The following is a 20,781-nucleotide window of genomic DNA, read 5'->3' on the forward strand; positions in this document are numbered from 1 at the left end:
CTCCTCTTTGGGGTCAATCTCAGAAAACAGGTGGGCTTTACTGGGAAAACTTAACAGGCAGGTTTATTTTTAAGTATATTTGGAAGTTATTTCACCCAGTGTGGGATCGAGGAGTGCATGTTTTCAGAAACCCCTTCGGTAGTAAATGTGCAACTTTGCCAGCCACACAGTACCAAATGAGTCTTGTCAGATATTTAGTCCTGTAAATTAAGTTAGCAGGGGGAACTGTAAACATCTCCAAAGGCATCATAAAATAATTTAATCCAAGCTACACACACTCATGTAAGAATTGGCAATTTCTTTGTACAGTAAGTGTCCAGGTTCACGTGAGGTCAGAAAAGGCGCTGCTCCAGGCTTACCTGGCCCTGCGGATGTGCAGCTGGGGGTAATGCTTCTGCCTGTGACATATATGCACAGCGAAGTCCTCATCGTACGTCAGACTTGGAATGTTCCCCACTTGCTCAAACACGGTTATGAGAGTTGAGCCTAAATCATTCAGAGAAAGAAATGTGGCCTCGTTTTACCAAGGGATAACTTTTGGACTTCAGAACAAAATATAACTTCTGTACTAAGTGGTATTTTAATTGTTCTATGATCAAATAGGCACATGATACATTTAGGGCCTGGAGACCCAGCTTATTGCAGTTCCCCCAGAGCGCCACTTTCAGCATGAGTTTCCCACCTTGGCAACTGCGGACAGGAGGTGGTTGCGTAGACCTTACCTAGGCTCATATAGGATGGCACAATGAGGAATATGAAATGCAGCTCCGGCACTGCCTTAAACACGCTCCTGGCAAGGGGAAGAGAGGGCAGCACAGGTGTTAGGACCAAAGCAATTCTACTAGCTGGCACTGTGTGAGACACAGGCCTTCACTAAAAACATCAGCTGTTCATCAGTCCACCTGGGCCCCTCTGCTCCTTGCCTGTAAAGGCAAGAACATCTTCAAGGTAGTTTCTCTTCCTTCTCTATGCATCCTGAAATTCCAACCGGCCTCTTTTTTGTCTGTTCTATGGAGGTAGAGTGAAGAAAGAGTGCCACATTCATGTGGCACACCAGATTTCTGCTGACATTAACCTTTGACCTGGCATCTGGATGATCTGGTGTGACATTACAAAGTGACTTGAAAGCGGAGGCCACCACCCCCAAATGTCGGTGCAGGCTGTCAGAGACCCCACACCATCACCGGGTAGCCTGACGGATCATGTTTCGCCACGCCAGATTATTCAGGATGCTTCCGCAGTCTGTCAGGTTAATAAACGTTTCTAAAGATAAGATGGAGGAGAACTATTTTTAGAAACATCCAAACCTGTGATGCTTTACTCTCCCTCCCACAAATCATTTTTTTTTTTTTTAATGACTGTACTACCTGTTTGCCTCAGGGATGATCCTGAAAGATGTGTGTCAAAGGGAGTGTTGACTCAAAGAAATGCCTATGGTTTTCTTTCAGAAATAGCACGGCTATTCAACATAGAGGCTTCAATACAGCCATGGGTTACAAGCAAATTAAACACCTCAAAGGATCTCATGTCCTTTGAAAATATTTTAAAACGAGGCACACGGTCTCTTTCCTGTCATTTTGGCACTAACAGGTCTTGTCTGCGGTGTGTCGGCCAGCCCCCCTGACGTCCTCCTCTGTAAGACCCCAGCCACTCACTGAGTAATCTCTCTGCAGCAGCCAACAGAGTACTCGTCCACGGCCACAAAGAGGTGCAGGAACAACGTGTTCAGAGGCTGCACAAGAAAGAGAACAGGATTAAAGGCTGAGTCAGCATTCGGGCCGCCTCAGGGGTGGTCAGGGGGACAATTTGGAGGTAGCCACAGTCTTGGAACTGCCTGGTTTTGGGGGTGAGATTTTATGTGTATGGTGATGAGACACTCAGGCAGTGTTCAAGCTATCTCACTGACTCCATTTGCTGCCTTCTGTCCTCGTAGCTTAGAATTATTCAAGGAAACGGGGATTGTAAATGAGTCCAATGCATCCAGCCCTTCGTCCTGCCCTCACGAATGGGGCTCGGGGCAGGGAAGTGCCTGCAGGGGAGTGAAATCGATTATTAACTCAGTAGTCTTGTCCTCGGGGGTGTCTATGCCAAGTGAAAGACAATCACCCATTCCCTGGGGCTCTTGAGTCAGCAGCTGCTGCTCTATTCAAGTGACACAAGAGAAAGATTCTCTTATGAATTTGAAGGATGGAAGGCAGATGCCACGTTATGAATCCAATGGCTTGTTTTGTTCAACATTCCCAGAGTCAGAATCAAATATTACTCTTGGGATCCAGAAAACCTGAGAGCTGGAAACAAAGTAGCAAGATTGGAACTGGACTTCAGGTTAAATATTTCCAGTTTTTAAAGAGCTTTTTCCCCTACTTCTGAAGACATTTAAAGTGGCCTCAATAGTGAGCAGTTATTCCGTACATCCAGCCATGGGTCCGCTCAACTCGGTACCCAGTGTTTATGGACAAATCTTCCAATTTCAGAGCTAATGCAAATGTGAGGGGGTTTACTGGTGAGGGTGCTGCTTGCACCTAGATCAGGACAACAGGAGTGCTTTCTGTGTTTCTCGTCCTCTGAGCAATGTTTTTAGGCAGCCTTGGGTTACCACCCACACAGCTGTGTGCCCCTCCTGTTGGATAATGCATACCTTAGGAATACTCAGAAGGGGTGTTTATCAGACATAAAATGGCAAGAGAAGAATCATGAGCTTGGTTCAGGCAAACAAGAGAAACCCTATCATTGCGATAGCAATAGCCACAACAGTGCTGTGAGCCCTCCCGTGTGTTACCGGCTCACCCCACAACCACCTGACTTAACACCTGCTTCAGATTCTGAACAGGACTAGTCCTAGGAGTACACAGTTTATTATTTGGCTGATTTATCTTCCAAATTCTCTCATCCATCAAAAATATAATAATTCAACATTTATTCTTTAGCTTTACGATAAAAAGCATTACTTCAGTTGCAAATACCCCTGGGCTAAGTAAGACATTAAGCCTTGAGGCTTTATATCAATGCTGTCCAGTAACAAAATAACTTGAGCCACAGAAGCTGCATATGTAATTTCCTAGTCGATGTATAAAAAAAGAACAAAGATAGATATGTAAAATTCATCTTCAATATATTTCATTTAACCTAACATACTTAAATTATCATTTTGACAAATTAGGAATTGTGAGACATTCTACACTCTCTTTTCCTACTAAATATTTGAAGTTCAGTGTCTATTTTATTACACTTAAAGCACACCTTAATTCCGACTGGTGCACTTCAAGTACACAATAGCTACACATGGCTGATGGCCACCATACAGGATGGCGGAGCTCTGCACTGCTGAGGAGTTTAAAATGTGTTCAAAGAGAAATAACCTTAAGAGAATAAACAAAGGAACCAAAGGGGAAAGAATTTATGATTAAGGGTGTTGACTTAGGATGTTTGAAAAGGTAAAATCGTGGTCCTAACACAAACATCCAAATAAACACAGAGTTAGTCACAGAGTTAGTCAACCCGTCCATTAAGGATTTGATCAGTGGGATGACAGAAACAATTTGCAGTACCTGAGGAGCTGGTTACCTTAGGTATTTTAATGAGGGAATTCTAGAATAAGATTGCTGGGCAAGGCTTGTCCTTGTAGCCTTGTCCTGCAAGGCTACCAACCATAACTTCTGAGAGGATCTCTTCCACCAAACAGAAATTTATATCTCGCATGGACAAAAATCTACAAAGTTAATCACTGTTCCTGGAGAACTGTATCATAGCCCGGTCAATAGACAATCAATCGATCAAAGATACAAGCATTGGACCAAAAGCATCTTTTTGGCCTATTTCCAACTTTAAGATAATTTTTCTAAATATGGCAACTGGATGTATAGAGTGGTGAGGGAGAGAGAAGCAAAGGACAAAGGGAAGACATTATTTAGCTGAATAAATGCCGGATGACGTGTTGGGGCACATGTGGCCGTGTGTGTGTGTGTGCACATACAAGTGTATATGGGGAGGTGAACTCACTCATTCACGCCATCAGCATTCCCTAGGGCTCTGGGGACACACTCTTGGATTCAACTGACAGACAAGCATGCTATCCCTGGTCATAGCCTCTAGCTCTCCACAGGACTGGGCCCATATGCAGGCCTGGCTCTGGCAGGCTGAGGTCAGAGAAAGCTCAGACTCGGCACCACCTACCAAGTCAGGTTGCCAACAGGTTGTAAAGTGCTCACAGCTAGAAAACATCAAACGAGCCAGAGTCCACCAGGGCACCTTGAAAATTACAGAGTGCAACAGGAATCTGAGGCTCTATTATCACTGTTACGGGAGCAACAGTGTAAAGGCAGGTGCCCTCCCAATATACCAAAGGCTTCCGACACTGAGCCTAAGTGTCCACTGACAGATGGGTAAAGAAGCTGTGGTATATATACATACATACACACACACACACATGCATGCACATATATACACATATAATGGAATATTACTCAGCCATTAAAAAATGAGATCTTGCTATTTGTGACAAGATAGATGGACCTAGAAGGAATTAAGCTAAGTGAAATAAGTCAGGCAAAGAAAGATAAATACCAAATAATTTCATTCATATGTAGAATCTAAAACACAAATGAACAAATAGATTAAAAAAAAAAAAAAAAAAAACAGAAACAGACCCATAAACACAGAGAACAAACTGGTGGTTGCTAGAAGGGAGGGAGGGTGGGAGGCAAAATAGATGAAAGGGAGTGGGAGGGGCAGTTCCAGTTATGGAATGAATAAGTCACGGGGATGAAAGATACCGCATAGGGAATACAGTCAATGGCTACACTTGGGGTGAGCATAGCATAACACATACAGCTGTCTATCACTGTTGTACACCTGAAACTAATATAACATTGTGTATCAAATATACTTCAGTTAAAAAAATTAAAAAAAAAAAAGACTTTGAACATTGATCCTGGGGGGCACAGTGTGAAGACCTGAGAAGCACACATCTGACATCCTCACTAATTCCCTGCTCCCTCTTAGTTTTCACCACCAGATGACTGATCTGGCTATGACCGTCCCTTCTATATCCTCTCTTGCCTCTTGCTCTTAGACTTGCTCTTCTTCCCCACTAGCTAACTTTGTTTCTAACTATCATGATGTCACTTTCTTTTGTGAGTCTTGCACTGCTCAGTCTCAAAACTGGAAAGAAATATGTGCAAACATAGGACTTCGCTTCAAAATTAAGGCTGTTCTAATAAGAACTGCGTGTAATTGCTTACTGTGCATGGGATTTCACTGTCAAGCTCCCGGAACACGGATACCCAGCTGTCCTGATTGGAGACATTCCAGTTGGGATAGTCCACGAAGGTAGCCTGGGCCATGATTTCCTCCTTGTCATTGCAGAGGGTAACAGCAAGGTTTGCCTTTTCCCTGTAGAAAGGATTAAAACTGCACACATGACTAAGATTACCAAAAGGGAGAGGATGAGGTGTTATCTTTTCCCCCTCCTTTGGCTACCCAAGTCTTCCAGCTACTGCATAACCTTTGGAAGAGATCGGAATAGTGTGGCAGCAACTATGAGATAACAACATCTTTCAGGACATCTGGGACTACCAACTAAATTTTGATTGAAAATTACATTTTGTTAGAAAGGTGTTGTATTTATGTGAAGTGTGCAATACCCTTCCCTTGGAGATTGGCTGGGGAAATTGTCTGACTGTCATTTTCCCTATACTTCCCATGTTGCCAGTTCCACTGCACTGGCCTAAACATGTCAAGTTAGAGTGGCCACCTGTCCCCACTTACCTGAGACTGAGAAGGTTCCCAGGTTATGGGACCATCAGGGCTACAAGTCCTGAGAAAACCAGAGTGAGCTGGTCACCTATGCAAAGCAGTAAAGTGAAGAGTTTAGACCCACCTCTGGGTCTCTCTTAACCAATTTCTCCAAACCCTGAGCCCAGGTCTTTGGGCTGATGGATTCTAACGGGATGTGAACATCTATCACCCGATCCGGCTGCAGAAATGGAGACCCTGAGGGGTCTGGCTTAAGCCAAGGCAACCCGGCAAGTTAAAAAAAAGGCAAGGGTGGAGAAGCAGGTCTTCCAACTCTTATTCTGGTGGTTATCCCAAAGGGACATCTTGATGATCCTCCCCAACTGCTCCCCTGCCATGCAGCCTGGCATGTCAGCAAGAGCTCTGACTTAGAGACAGGATATAGTTTACTGCATGGAGAACCATTTGTATAGAAATTGAGATGTCATTTTCACTTTTTCAGCTGAGTGAAATCTACTGATATCTTAAGTTGGAGGAAAAACGATTAAAATGCTCCTCCAAAAAAAACACAAAGGTACAGACATCTTTGGGAAACACTGTGCTAGGCATGTTGATCTCAGTACCTACAGCCACTGTTCCTCCTCAGCCACTCCTCAGCCATGGGGGAACTCCTCTGGGTGCACCCGCCACAAAGGCCCCACCCTAGCACTGGCTACCATGGAAAGAAGACAGCAGACTGCCCTCTGGTCCCAAGAATATATTATCCTCACAGGGGGCTCATTAGCAAAAGGATGCAGCCCCCAACCTCTCCACTCTGATTCACTGAAGCTCTGCCCCTCTTCCCATTACTGCACTGGCTCCCCCAGGCTCTTGATCCTCTGGGCTCCTCTGCCCCAGGTTCCCAGAGCCATGACCTACAGCTTCACAGTGATAGTCCTCACTCTAATTCAGATGAGAAAATGCCCAAGGCACAGGACCCAGCAATGACGGTGGTGGAGGAGGAGGAAGTGGGCAAGAGCTGGGACAAGGCAACTGCCATCCCCTTAGGGAAACAAGGGAAATGTGTTACTGGAATCCTAATTTGAACTTGAAACACATTTATCCATGGGAACCTAGGGTGGTGGTTGGGTTCCATAGTATAATTAGCACAGTACTATACCACACAGACATTATAGATTAAATAGGCTTTTGTGGGTTGGCCTGGGAAGCCAGCCATGAATAACGTTGTTTCAATGGGAAAATGCACTTCAATTTCCAAATGGCTGAGTGCAAGAAAGTAACTTTTGTAGCATTATCCTTTTGTATCTATAATTTCCACTTCTTATTACCTCTTAACATTACTCCTATATGGGACAGATTAAAAAAAAAAAGCCATTGTAGGAGAAAAGAAGGGAGAGGAGGAAAAAGGTAGAAGGAGAGTCTTATTTTTAAAAGTTGGATTTAGAATTTTTCTATGGAATAAGCCAAATCAAAAGAATATATACACATGTATATATTTCACACAAAATATGTTAAAGCTCAAGGATATTTTCCAGCAAGCGAAATCAGAGTTCTTTTCATTAAAGTAATGTCTCATTTGTTCACTTGGTTTAGCGAATTTTCCAAGTTCAGCCAAAACTCATTTTATTTAACTACACTTGATGGAAATCTTGGGTGAAACAGTATCTCCATTTTCTGCTTTATTAAGCAGCACGAATGGCACAGATCCGGGTGTTCCCAGAGTCTGTCACGTTCCCCCCCCCCCCAAAGCCCCCTGTACTGTGACACATTCACTTGATGTGGCCTATTCCTTTGGCCCTATCCCCACTCATCTGCTATGCCCTATCTGCTCATTTTCTCCCCTACAATTTAGCAGGGTTTTTAGGTGAGGTCAGTTGTATTCATTCCTATATCTGTGACTGAGCCAGCAGGTAATATAATGAAATGCAATAAAACTGGGGAAGAAACCTCCAGTTGTAGACATGCTTGTAAAATGGATCTCTGAGTCTTAAGGTTGGCCTGGCAAGGGGTTGGGAATTACCTAACAGGAAAACAGAAAGGTTGTATGGGCTGGATATATGCTGATGAAAATGTAAATTTGCTTTTACTTCTGAAGATATGCTGGCTTCTAAGGTAGGTCACAGCCTTTTTAGTTATTAGGATCCCATTTTAACATTTAAAAAAAAAAAACTTTTACTACTCCACTCCCATGTGGCAAAAATTATGCTTTTCATATCTGCCGATTCAGAAAATACATAAACACATGAGATGTGTGGATTTGAGGTACCCTGACAGCCAAGGCCCAGCAACGGTGTGAAGCTCATCTTCAGAAATAGGCTGTTAAGAACTTTCTGATAATTAGTATGTGACCGTGTACAGGATTTGAGATTTGCAGAAGGCTTTTGAAAAAAATCTGTAGGAAGTCACCAGTTGTAACCCGCCCCCATCCTCCATGCCATGTTCTGAATACCCCCTAAAAGGATGGGCCCTTGACAAATGATCTCATGGGTCACTGGTGATCACCTGCACAGCCCAACCATGTCCCCTCCTGCTCAGGCCAATGGTGACACACTTCACTCCAGGAGGGGCAAGTCACAAGCACACATTTGCTACCAAGCTGGGGGGTTGTAATTTATTTGCATCCAGAAATTTATCCACGTGGGAAAGATTCAAGACTCATTAAGGTATACAGTGGCCCCTTGCCACTTGCTTTTCCATCTCAGAGGCAATCATGCCTCACTTTGTACCATGTTCTGTGGCTTGTTGATTTCTTTTAGCAATATATATGGAAGAGAATTCCATATATAAAGCAGTCCTTTTTCCTATTCTATGGCTGCCTGGTTGCTGAGAAAGGAAGAGAGGAAAATGATAGAAAAGCCTGCCGCTTTCTGACCCTAGTCCCTGCTCCCTTATAGGCAAAACCAGAGGGAAGGTGGGAAGCAGTTCTGAGCACCTCCTAGGAGCTAGGCTCCGCCCTGTATTTAAAAACTATTCTCACTGTCCCATTCATCCTGCAAATTAGGTATAACTGTCCATTTCATAGATGAGGATGCTGGGGCTTAGGCAGGATTTATTCATTAATGCAATAAACATTTGTTGAATACAGACCAAGGGCTAAGTTTTTTCCTAGGTTCTGGGCACACAGCAGAGAACAGGCAAAAATCCCTCCCCTCGTAGAGCCGACGTTCTAGTAACTGGAGACAGAACAATTAAAAAAAAAAAAAAAACTAAACTGAAATGCACAGAATGTCCAGAGGGACAAGTGCTATGAAGAAATATTGGGGGAAGAGGATGAACCGCGCAGGTGCATGTAGGTGCGCTTCCAGGAGAAGGCAGCATTTGAGGTGTGATGGAAACACCTCTGTAACTGTAGGATGAGGCACACCTATGCCTGGGGTGCTCCAGGAGAAATAAAGGAACTCAGTGGAGCTCCAGGGAGTGAGGTCAGAGGGAAAAGGGTGGGCTCCACACCAGATCATGGCAGGCATGTGGCAGACCAGTGGAGGGTTCTGAGCAGAGCACAACAGAATCTGGCTGGTGTGAACAGTGTTGCTCCGGCTATTATGTTGAGAATAGCTTGCTGGGATTGGGGGTGGGAGGGGGGTGTTGGGCAGCAAGAGCTGATGCCAAGGTGGAAGCAGAGACTAGAGAGGGGCTGTTGAAATACTCAAGTGGGAATGCTGGTACTTCATACCTCATCTCAGCAGGAAACGTGAGGCGGAAAGAAGAGGCCAGGTTCTGGATGTGTTCTGAAGGTGGAGCTGACAGCGCTGCTGGTGTGGGAGGTAAGAGCAAGAGTGAAGGTGACACCAAGGTTTTTGGTCCAAGCAAGTGAAAGTTTGGAGCTGCTGGAGTTACCGAGATTGGGAAAGAAAAGACAGAGTAATCCAGAGGCAGGTGGTGATCACGCTGGGTATAAAGTACCTACTAGGTATTCGAGGGGTGACATCCATCAGGAAGCTGGATAAATGAATTTGTAATCTAGGAGATTCCATCAACAATGTTAGCTGTTTTTCACATTTACATAATAAATTAACCCAGAATTGGGTTTTTTTCTTTCTTTTTTCCCTCCCTCCCTCCTTCCCTTTCTTTCTTTCTTTCTTCTTTCTTTGACAGGAGGTTGGTCTTTACATTTATTCTATTGAGTGGTACATCCTTTCCCCACTGGCTTGGTCATCAAGTTTTCATATAAGTGTGGGTCTCTTTCTGGGATCTTTAATTCCTTGGCCATTACCACATCATCCAGGTTACTACAGCTATAATGACTCTTTAGTTGGGCAAATCTCTCCACCTTATTTTTCTTCTTTCAAGTTACTCTGGCCCCTTGCTCTCCCATATAAATTCACACCCATATTATCAACTTCAACAAGTAATCCTAGTAGGATTTTAACTGGAGGAGAACTGACTTCTTTACATTATTAAATATTCCTATTCAAGAATGTGTATACCTCTTCATTTATTTAGGTCTTCCTTAATGTCTTTCAATAAAAATTAATAATTTACCCCATCATAGGCTTGGACGTGTGGTTTCTGGGAAGGAAGGGAAGTACCTTTGAATCCTACCCTCCTCTTGGATAATACTTTAAGAGTACTTTAAATTTATCTTCTATTTTTGTTCTGTATTTTACCTGTTATTATTTATATCTTATAACTTCCTATTTATATTTAGTATCTATATTAGTCATTTTTCTTAATGCTTTATGCAAGTTTGATTTTTTATCTTAGAATTAACATATTTGCACACATATTTACTTTCTTGTATCCTTGGCTTTCCAGCTGAGATATTATTTCTGCCTACAGTATATTCTGAGGAATTCCCTTTATTCAGGATTCATTGATAAACTAATTCAGTTTTTGTTGGCCTCAAAATGCATTTATTTTCCTGTAGGTATTGAAAACCTGTTCCCTCGGTATACAATTTTAGTTTGGTGCTATTTTCTCTCCAATACTGAATATATTCTACTATATCTGGCTATCATGGTTGCTAGTGAGAAATCATTATTAGTCTAATCTTCAATTGTTTGCAAGCAAGTTGTCTTTTCTTTCTGATAATTTTCCAAATCTTCTCTCCAGCTTTGGCATTTTTCTGAGCATTATGATGTGCTTAGTCGGGAATTTCTCTGTGAGTTTATCCTGTTTGGGTTTCACTGAGTTTTCCAGATCTAAGAATTGGTGCTTTTCAAACATCCTGGAAAACTGTCAGCCATGACTTCTTCAAATATTGCCTCTTCTACTTCCTGTTAACTCCTTCTAGAAGTCTGATTAGACCCAACTGTAACTGTTAACTGTTCCATTCTTACTTTTTTGCCTCTGTCTCTTTGTGCTGAATTCTGGATAATTCAGTGGTATTGGTCCTCCAGTTTGCTACTTGCTACCTCTGTCTTCAATTGTGTTGGTTATGATGTTTAATTCATCCAATGAGCTTTTAACTATATTTTCATTTCTGGATAGCTTATTTGACTTTTTTTTTCAAATCTCATTATTCATTTTTATGGTTTTTAAAAAATGTATCTTTTCACTGTAGATATAGTAAGCACAGTTGTTTTCTATTCTTTGACTGACTTAACATCTGAAGTCTTTGAGGGTCTGATTCTGCTGTATATTTTTTGTTGTTGGTTCTCCCTAATGGCGCATGTTTCCTTATATATTTTGATTTTTGACTGTAAGTGCATTTTGCTTAGAATTCTATCTGGGTGCATTATTTGAAGTCTGGGTTGAAGCTCCATCCTTCAGACATGATTTGTGTTATTTCAGCCAGTTTCCTGGACACACTACTAATTTGCAACCACTTTTAATCAAATTCTCCATTTTATTTGCTTTATTCTGTCTAATGATAAACAAACATAGTTTTTCTCTGAAATGTACTCATTATTTAGGAAGTTTTGAAGCTTTTTGGGAGCACAAAGATAATCAGCATGGACTTTAAATCAACACATGCTTACAAATTCTTAAAGGCTTTGTCCCCCTTCATTCCATGCTGAGGTTGAAAAGGCTACTTTCCTTACCATCCCAGCTTCAGCAGTGGGTTTATGTCTCATTCATCCTTACAATGAGCAACCCAGTTTTATACAAAAGGATCTAATACTTCCCTCCTTAGGTGGGGGGTGTATTTACCTTCTCTTCTTTGCAAAGCTGTCAAAACAGAAGCTGGAGGTTTCTAGAATGTAGCAAAAATCCTCAAGGAATAGGTGGCACTGGTTCCTGCTGTTTTCTTAAAGTTTCTGATTTCATGTTGATAATGTTCTCTGCACAGTCCTTACCTTTTGTGTTCGTGTGTGTGTGTGTTTGTGTGTGTGTGGACATGTTTCCATCCAGAGGACATCATTACGGTGTTTAACCCACCACAATGCCAAAAAGTGGAATCATTTCATTGATATACACATTTTTAAAGCATTTTATACATGTTGCCTTGCTGTTCTCCCACAAAATTGTGAATATTTGCTTTATATTCATCAGTGCAATAATCAGAAACTATAAATTTTAATGTCTTAGACTGGCCTTACTTTAAACATTTCAATTCTATTTAATATGAAGCTTTATAAAACCCAGAATACTGAGCTATCTTTTATCTTTTTCAACAAAAATAATAAGGAACAGATTATAAAATGCATACATCCTAGTGTCCAAAAAACAAACAACAACAACAACAAAAAAAAAAAAACAAGGGAAAAAAATCCGTGCATATTTTGAAGTTTAGAAGACCATTTTAATAGCAATGGTTAAGAGCAAATCTGGGCTTTGTCACTTACTGTTTGACCTTGGGCAGGCAAGCCTCCATTTTCTCAACTGCAAAATGGACTGGATAAAGCACAGCCCCTGACAGAAAATAAATTCTCAAAACTAGCAGCAGATATTATTACCTTACCCCACTCTACTAGTGGGTGGGGCAGTTGAGATCTGAACTCAAATTTGCCTGAATGCAAAACCCTTTCAATTTGCGGTTGTTATAAGACTTAGAGATTGGTTGCTCCTGGAGATCTGCTCAGCAGGACAGATTTTCTTGCTGCCCATTTCCTCACCATAAAGCCCCATAAGATAAGGAGTGGGATCCCTTCCTCATGTGTGATAAAACTGATAAACAGCCTTTTTCTCAGTGGCCAGGAAAATGGCAGATATTCAGATCGAGGTGTCTGTCAAAAGCAGCCAACCATCTTTCAAAATAAGAAGAGAGTACTGCTTGGGGAAACCAGCAAGGAGAAGCTCCCACCACCATACTACCAAGACATCAGTCTGGGCTGCTGGCATCAAGAAACAATTCTAGAAGTTCTAGAAGTTCTGAGACTAGACATCATACCCCCAAATAAAGTGAAGTTATTTTCCCAATTAAAAAAAAAGTTGATAAACATTCTTGGCTTACTTAGCTACATACTTACAGAAGATAGATGATATTAAGCCTCCCAAACAGCTTCTGGGTAAACTTTCTAATGAGGTTTTTGATACAATAAATATCCTGTGATTCTGTTCTTCGGCAATGAACCACTTCTACCTTTCCTCTTGGAGAAGTGAGCACTGACATTTTTTTATCCTGTCCCAAAAAAGAAAGAAAACAGTCCACCATTAATCTGAGATGACAAGCCTGTCTGGTTACAGTACTTACAAAATCAGACATTAATTCAATTTCCGTATGGTCAGAGTGAACATGGTATTGAGTGCTGGTGGTACACACATGTTCCCCTGGAGGTCGGCTGTGATGACAGTCATCACAAACTAGCCACATGTTTCTCTCCAGTTGAATGGTGTTTCTGAGAAGTGGCCCATCTAGAAATTTCTGCAACTGTACTCTTTGTTCCCAACAAAGCTGCTTTAATATTCTAACAATAGGATTGAAAAACATTGAAAGGAGTTATTTACTGATTCAAAATCCTTTTTATTTAATTGGCCACCATGGCATGTGGTCAAGAGTTATAGGGGAAATACTGGCAGCTTCTACCCATGTCCCAAATAGAGTTCCTCAGACTGGAGCCCTGAAAAGCAACAGTCCTGAGAGACAATCTGAGACAAAAAAGAAAAAAAAAATTACTGCGGTCAATTAAGTGTAGGAAATGCACTCTTTAGGATGGCCTTTCTGAGGGGCCACCATGCCCATTAAAGTCCTTGAGAAGTTCCAAATAAAGTGCCTCCTTTCTTTGTATAATCCAGCCTTTCCCACACCCTTACTGAGGAGAATTTCCAATGATAGCAACAGTGGAGAATCTAATATTCCAGAAAGACACTTTGGGGAATGCTGCTGACAGGAACAGCAGGCCACAGACGGATTTCAATCTCTCTCTTAATGTCTTAATATATGTGTGTGTCTATTTTCTTCCACCCTCTGTCTGTCCCTCCATTCCCTCCTTTTTCCTCCTTTCCTTTTTCTTCGGGATAATCATTTTTTAAAAATTTTATTTATTTTTTCAATTTCTTTTCAGTGTTCCAGAATTCATTGTTTATGCACCACACCCAGTGCTCCATGCAATATATTCCCCCCATAATACCCACCACCAGGCTCACCCAACCTCTCACCTCCTTCCCTCCAAAATCCTGTTTTTTCCTCAGAGTCCACAGTCTCTCATGGTTCATTTCCCCTCCAATTTCCCCCAACTCCCTTCTCCTCTCCATCTTCGGGATAATCATTTTATTATGTATTAGCCCGTATACCTGAAACAGGCACATTAATACTCACCACTGCACTAACCCTAGGAACAATATGGACCATTTCCAGCACCCTGGAACACTGTCTCATGGCACCCCCCAGTTCACTCACCCCTTTAAAGGTAACAATTCTGACTTCAATCACGTAGATGAACTTTGCTACATTTTGAGTATTGCATAAGTGGAATTATATAGTACATATGGTTTTCTTTCAAAACACAATATTCTATCATTTGGCTTTTTGTTTTTATCATTGTTGTTTAGATGCACCCTTGCATAATTTCCAATGTGCCAAAGTACCAAAGAACTTGAGCACCACAGGGATTTGAGACAGCACTGGACCAAGGTCTTCCTTCATCAGATGAGCAAACTGAGGTCCATGAAGTGAAGTGACTTGCCTCAGGACACTCATATTTGGTCAGAAACTGAACCCTGGGCATTGCCTTCTAGTCCAATCCCCTGTTCCTTCCCCATTAAAGTAGACTGTGGGCTGCCTCTGTGGTAAGGGTGCCCTATCCTCCCAGTCCACTGGTGTTCACTGTAACTGCGGGTTGACTGCTCTTAACTATCCACACTGGGATGTAAATGGTGCGAGGTGCAGGGTCATGCAGGGAGACTTAGAAAGATGGCAGGTGGCAGCCAAGAATCCTCACCTGGTGGCCTTCTCCTTGGTGAATTCACACCACCCTCCATTTCTGCAGGCCTCCATTGGTGCCTGCCGAGCAGACCCAGCTCTTGCAGATGCCCTGAATTGTCCAAGCTCACAGAAACTGAAAAGAGGAGCCCAGCATGCCAATTTTTCATTTACAGTGGGAAAGTTAACAGTCAGACAGTCCAGATGTTTCTGCAGCTCAGACAGTTAACAAAGAAGTTATGCAGGCTGAATACAAGCCTGACTTCCTCTCCTTTGATAGAACAAGGTGTGCTATGTGGCCACTGCCCCACAGCCTAGGTGTTCTCAGGGGAACTGAGGTGAACTGGGGAGTGCATGTACTCTCAACTCCAGCCTCGTGTTGTCTTGTGAAAATGTGAACTCAGATCTTCACATTCTGCAAAGGAAGAAAACCTTGCTATTTATAACATCTCCCAAATTGGAAATGGTGGCTCAAAATTTACTTCACATCCTACAGATGTAAATAAGCAAACATTTCTTTAAGTGGGCTTAACCACCACACCTGCCATGGCAAAAGCCATCCATGCACTCTCTTTACAGAAGAACTAACTGCACAGCTATGAAAGCTTGGCTATCAGAAGGTTGATTACACAGGGTCATGGCCAAGAACACAAGCTGTGGATTCAGAGTACTGGGGATGAGACCCAGTGTCTAGCCCTTAGTAGCTGTGTAACCTTGAGCAAGTTATTTAAACTCTCTGTGCCTCAGTGTTCTCATCTGCAAATTAGAGATAATAGGCATACTGTAAAAGGCTTAGAAATGAGTTGATATACGCAAAACACTAAAAGCAGTGTTTGACATGTGCTTAATAAATATTGGCCATATCATCATTAATGTTATTACTGTTAAGCATGGACACTCTCAGGATTCAAAAGAGTGGACATGAAGAAGTCACACAAAGTTCCTGAGGTCTGGGGGAACTTCGTCTACTGCAGAGATGCCAAGCCAAGGAAACCAGAGATGGCAAATGCTTGGATGACACCTTCACAGTTTCCTGGGTGTCTCTACATTGTTGACAATGACAGGACCGATCAATCCACTTTGCAATAAACACATTCTTTCTTGAATAAATGAACATAGCATTAGTAAAGTGGCCGTCAGTTCTGATGACCTGATGACATGTCCTTCCTAAGATGGCTTTATACAGCCCAGCTGCAATATGAGCTGATTCCAAGTTCTAATTCTAAAGTTAATATTTCTTAACATTTAATTTTTAAAAAGCATTTTAAAATACAGAAATGCATTCTTCATTACACCTTCTCAATGCAAAATATCTTCTCAGCGTGAAAAACAAAAAACTTTACATATAAGGCTGAGGTCATGACTTCTTTTATTGTGGCAAAATACAAATAACATAAAATTTGCCACTTTTACCATTTTAAGTGTATGGTTCAATGGCATTAAGTACATTCATATCACTATGTAATCATCACTACTACCCACACCCAGAATTTTTTCATCTGAAATGCTCGTATGATTTCTCAACTGAAGTCCTATCTCTTTTGGACTTTTGGACAGTACCTTCTATGTTAGGGGAAACACAATACATGCTGGCTGGGCACGATGTCCCAGGAGGGAGATAATCCACTGCAGGATGTCTCCTCTGAAGGCCTTCTTACTCCAAATCAGGGAGAAGAAATACCAAGCAATAAAATGACAGTATTATTTCAAAGGAGGCTAATCGGAACCTGGCTGACTACCATCGGAGCCATTAAATACTCTACTAATTTCCACAGTCCCTGTGAATGTGAAATTTGGTGCCTGCTACAAAGACATGGCATTAGCAGAGACAATAAATTTTCATATTTGCAAATATCCTTTACCTACTTTGGGTAGAAATGGACATTAGTAATGTCTACATTCTTGTCAAAGCTAGCCATAAATGTTGTCATTCCTGGTTTTGGTTTTAATTTAAAAGCAAAACTGGAAGGAGACATCCTGTTTGTGAAACATGATGTTGTAGGCTAATGCTACAAATACATATAAATTTTTAATAAAGTAAAATAAAATAAGAAAGCATAATTAAAGAGTTGAGCTTTGGGGAAAAGAGGAAACAAAAGAACAAGCAAAGGGAAATTCCCCCACCCAGGCAATGAGTTTGTGTGCAGTGGCTCAGGGATTGATCAAATGTGATGCAGGCCCTCAGGACAAGAGTTTGCACCTTCAGTGGGGAGAGCAGAAGCCTCATGCAAAACCAAGACCTGAAACCAAAGCCATGTGTCCAACATGGACTTTGGAGGAGTGAACCTCTTGATAAATGAGGAGACTAAAAGAACTGAACCTACCAGCCCCTGGAAGTGGCAAAGCAGCTTTCTCTACTGATAGCTCTGGGTAGGAGTACAAATCCTAGCCCAATTAGGTATGCATCCCAACCCACACTACCTATATAGTGTGCATTTCCCCAAAATATCAGATAATAGACTGTGAAAGAGATGATGAAATAAGTATGTTTACAATTATTAGAAACAGAGAAAGAGAAAAGTCAAGAAAACAGGTAATTATGAAAAAGAACAAAAACTTTAAAAATGTAAAATATGATTATTAAACTTTAACTGGATGGGTTAAAAACACATTAGACACAATTAAAAAGAATTAATGAACTGGGAAGGCAGCCATGAAGAAATTTTCTAGAAAGAAGCAAACAAAAATAGAAAGAAAATATAGGAACCAGTTAAGAGACACGTAAGACAGAATAGAAAGAATACCTATGTCTTATAGTAATTTCAAAAAAAAAATAAAATGTTGTTTGAAAATAATGGATAATGATTTTTTTTTGAAATGATGAAAGAACTGAATCCTCAAGAGCAGGAAAATGAAAGTAAATAAAGATAAAAAATAAAAATAAATCCTAAATATATAGTAGTGAAATTAAGAAATGCTAATAACAGAAAGCCTGAAAGCAACCAGATAAAAGACAAGTGTCTATGAGAGAATAAGAACTCGACTAAAAGTGTATTTCACATCAGCAACAATAGGAGCCAGTAATACAAGGATTGGCAAACTCTCTCTGTAGATGGCCAGATGATAAATATTTTAGGCTTCATGAGCCTCATGTTCTTTGTGCAACTACCGAACTCTGCTAATACAGTATAACAGCCAGAAATGATATGAACACAAATGAGCATAATTGTATTCTGATAAAATTCTAGGGGCACCTGGGTGGCTCAGTTGGTTAAGCATCTGACTTCAGCTCAGGTCATGATCTCAGGGTGCTGGGATTGAGCCCAAGTCGGGCTCCAGGCTCAAAGGGAAGTCTGCTTCTCCCTCTGCCCCTCCCCCAACTTGTGCACCAGCTCTTGCTCTCTCTCTCTCTCTCAAATAAATAAAATAATTTTTAAAATTCTACTCATGGACACTTGAAATTAAACCTTTATATTTTAAGTTTAATGTTTATATATTTTAGTGTGTCCTGAAATACTCTTTGGATTTTTTCAGTTGTTTAAAAATATTTTAAAAGAAATTCTTAGCTTATGTGCTCTACAAAAATAGCCTATGGGCTGAATTTGACCTCTGTGCTCTAGATTCCCAATCACCAGAAGAGTAAAGGTAAAAACAACCATTAACCCAGAATTCTATGCCTAGCTAAACAATCACTAAAAGATGAAAACTTAAAAAAGACAATTCACTACAAAGATGGAAAGAAATTACCACTCAAAGAATGTGGCTAAAAGAACTCCTAAAAGGTGTAAATCTGGAAAAATAAAATTAAAATCAGAAGAGAGTGAAATATAAGATAAAATGCTGAAGAAAAAGAAGTAAACAAGCAGGTGTATCTAAAAAAGCACTGATGGCAAAACAAACAAACAAAAAATAATGATGATAACTTTTGCTTAAAAACAAAAACAGCATCGAATCACCAGACAATAAGAACTTGTTAAGAAGGAAGGAGGACAACTAGAAATAAAACATTCAAAGTGTTTGCATCTCTGGAAGGCGGCCAAAGATGATTAACATTAAATTTTGTTAAATCAGTTATGCATAGTTACAAGTTTAAAGGACATCACATAACGGAAGCACCTTTTTATTTTAATAGGTATTTATTTATTTTATTAGGTGATTTTATTTCGGTAATATAAAACCTCATTCAAGTTATTTAAAATTTGAAAAGTGAGATGACTTACAAATATTTAAATAATAAAATTGGTAGTAGAGAGCTATGACAAATGTTTCTACCCTGGTTGCAAATGATTTCATTTAAAGTTTTCCCAAAAGCACTGTTCACAGACATAGACGTGATTTTTCTAAATGCATAAAATACACAGAGTATATTTATAAATATTTTTTCTTCTAAACACCAAGAGACTTGCAACTGTCATTTCTTAACCAATGAGCTTTCACGCCATGAAAACATGGAGGAATCTTAAATGCATACTACGAGTGAAAGAAACCAACCTGAAAAACCTACACAGTATATGACGCCAATGATACGACATTCTGGGAAAGGTAAAACTGTCAGACAAGTTTTAAAAACCAGTGGTTGCAGGAGGCGAAAGGGGAAAGAAGAATAAATAGGTGGAGCACAGAGGAATTTTCAGAGAGTGAAACCATTCTTTACCATACTTTGGTGGTAGATACAGGTCATTAAATTCCACAGAATGTGTAACACCAAGAGTGAACGCTAATGTTAACTTGTGAACTTTGGGTGATAATGTTTTACTGTTAGGTTCATCAACTATAATAAATGTGAGTAATGTTGGGGAAAGGGGAATGACAGGCGTGAGAAACAGGAATTCTCTGTACCTTCATTCAACTTCTCTGTGAGCCTAAAAGTACCATTTTTAAAAAGTCTTTTTTTTTTTTAATTCGCTTAACCATTTGCTTGCATATAATTAACTTTTGTTTTGAAGACAGGTCAAGAATTACACCAGCTTGGGGTGCCTGGGTGACTCAGTGGGTTAAAGCCTCTGCCTTCGGCTCGGGTCGTGATCTGAGTCCTGGGATCGAGCCCCACACCAGGCTCTCTGCTTGGCGGGGAGCCTGCTCCCCCCCCCCCCCCCCTCTGGCTGCCTCTGTCTGCCTCTGCCTACTTGTGATCTTTCTCTCTCTCTCTCTGTCAAATAAATAAATAAAACCTTAAAAAAAAAAAAAAAGAAGAATTACACCAGCTCACATTTATGGAGCACTTTACATAGATTTTCTTTTATGCTTATGAAATAGATACTATTATTTTGGTCTCATAACTAAGGACATCAGGGCTAACAGATTTACGTAATTAAGGCACATTCACAGAATATTTAAACATCTGTTTATCTGACCACAAGGGTGGCTTATTTGCTAGTACTCTGATATTTTCCTTTCACTTTTTTCTATTATCTGGCTTTAAAATACCTTCTGTTATTTCTAATTAAAAGCCTTAAGAGTTTATTTGTGCACAACTGTCCAGAAAAGAAGACCACAGAGACTAAAAAGCCCAGAATGCAACGTGTCGCGGGGACACCGAGGGACGCTGCAGCTCCGCCCTTAGCATGCTGGGAAAGGTAGTTTTCTGGCCTGCTTCTCTTCCCCCCCCATACCGGAGCCTCCGGATCCGAGCTTTGTTCTTATTCCCCTTCCCCGGCGCCACGGTTCGACCGACCCACCTGTCCACGCAGGTCCTCCTAGTTCCGGAGACTGACCTGGGGATGAGCCCCTGATGCCCTGGACCCTGTCCCCGCGTCCCTCTCGGGCGGGGCAGCTCTGCCCCACCTGCAACTCTGAGACAGGGCGCTCGGAGGAGGACGCTCAGCCCGGTTACCACAGAAACGAAGTTGCCTGCGTCACCGCGC

At 41.2% G+C, this 20,781-nt stretch overlaps 1 protein-coding gene across 11 annotated transcripts in view; it reads right to left on the reverse strand.

Moving 5' to 3' along the window:
• Positions 1 to 20,759, reverse strand: part of CFAP61 (cilia and flagella associated protein 61) — a gene marked incomplete at its 3' end in the record, with an annotated part of 282,754 nt that extends 261,995 nt beyond the window's left edge. For 3 of the 11 annotated variants that reach the window (XM_082745398.1, XM_082745393.1, XM_082745391.1), the window contains exons 1-6: positions 20,596 to 20,759; positions 13,086 to 13,237; positions 5,241 to 5,391; positions 1,656 to 1,732; positions 723 to 790; positions 360 to 486 (exon numbers count right to left, since the gene is read on the reverse strand). In XM_082745398.1, coding sequence (XP_082601524.1) covers positions 360 to 407 — 48 coding nt within the window. In that variant the 5' untranslated portion in view covers positions 408 to 486; positions 723 to 790; positions 1,656 to 1,732; ... (1 more) ...; positions 13,086 to 13,237; positions 20,596 to 20,759. Of the gene's footprint in view, positions 1 to 359; positions 487 to 722; positions 791 to 1,655; positions 1,733 to 5,240; positions 5,410 to 5,766; positions 5,843 to 13,085; positions 13,238 to 14,996; positions 15,393 to 20,595 lie in introns of those variants that run through there. The other 8 variants (XM_082745399.1, XM_082745394.1, XM_082745388.1 and 5 more) reach the window with 5 other exon arrangements.
• Positions 20,760 to 20,781: the final 22 nt, after the last annotated feature.

This window comes from Mustela nivalis (assembly GCF_964662115.1).
Source record: "Mustela nivalis genome assembly, chromosome: 8".
NCBI lineage: Eukaryota > Metazoa > Chordata > Mammalia > Carnivora > Mustelidae > Mustela > Mustela nivalis.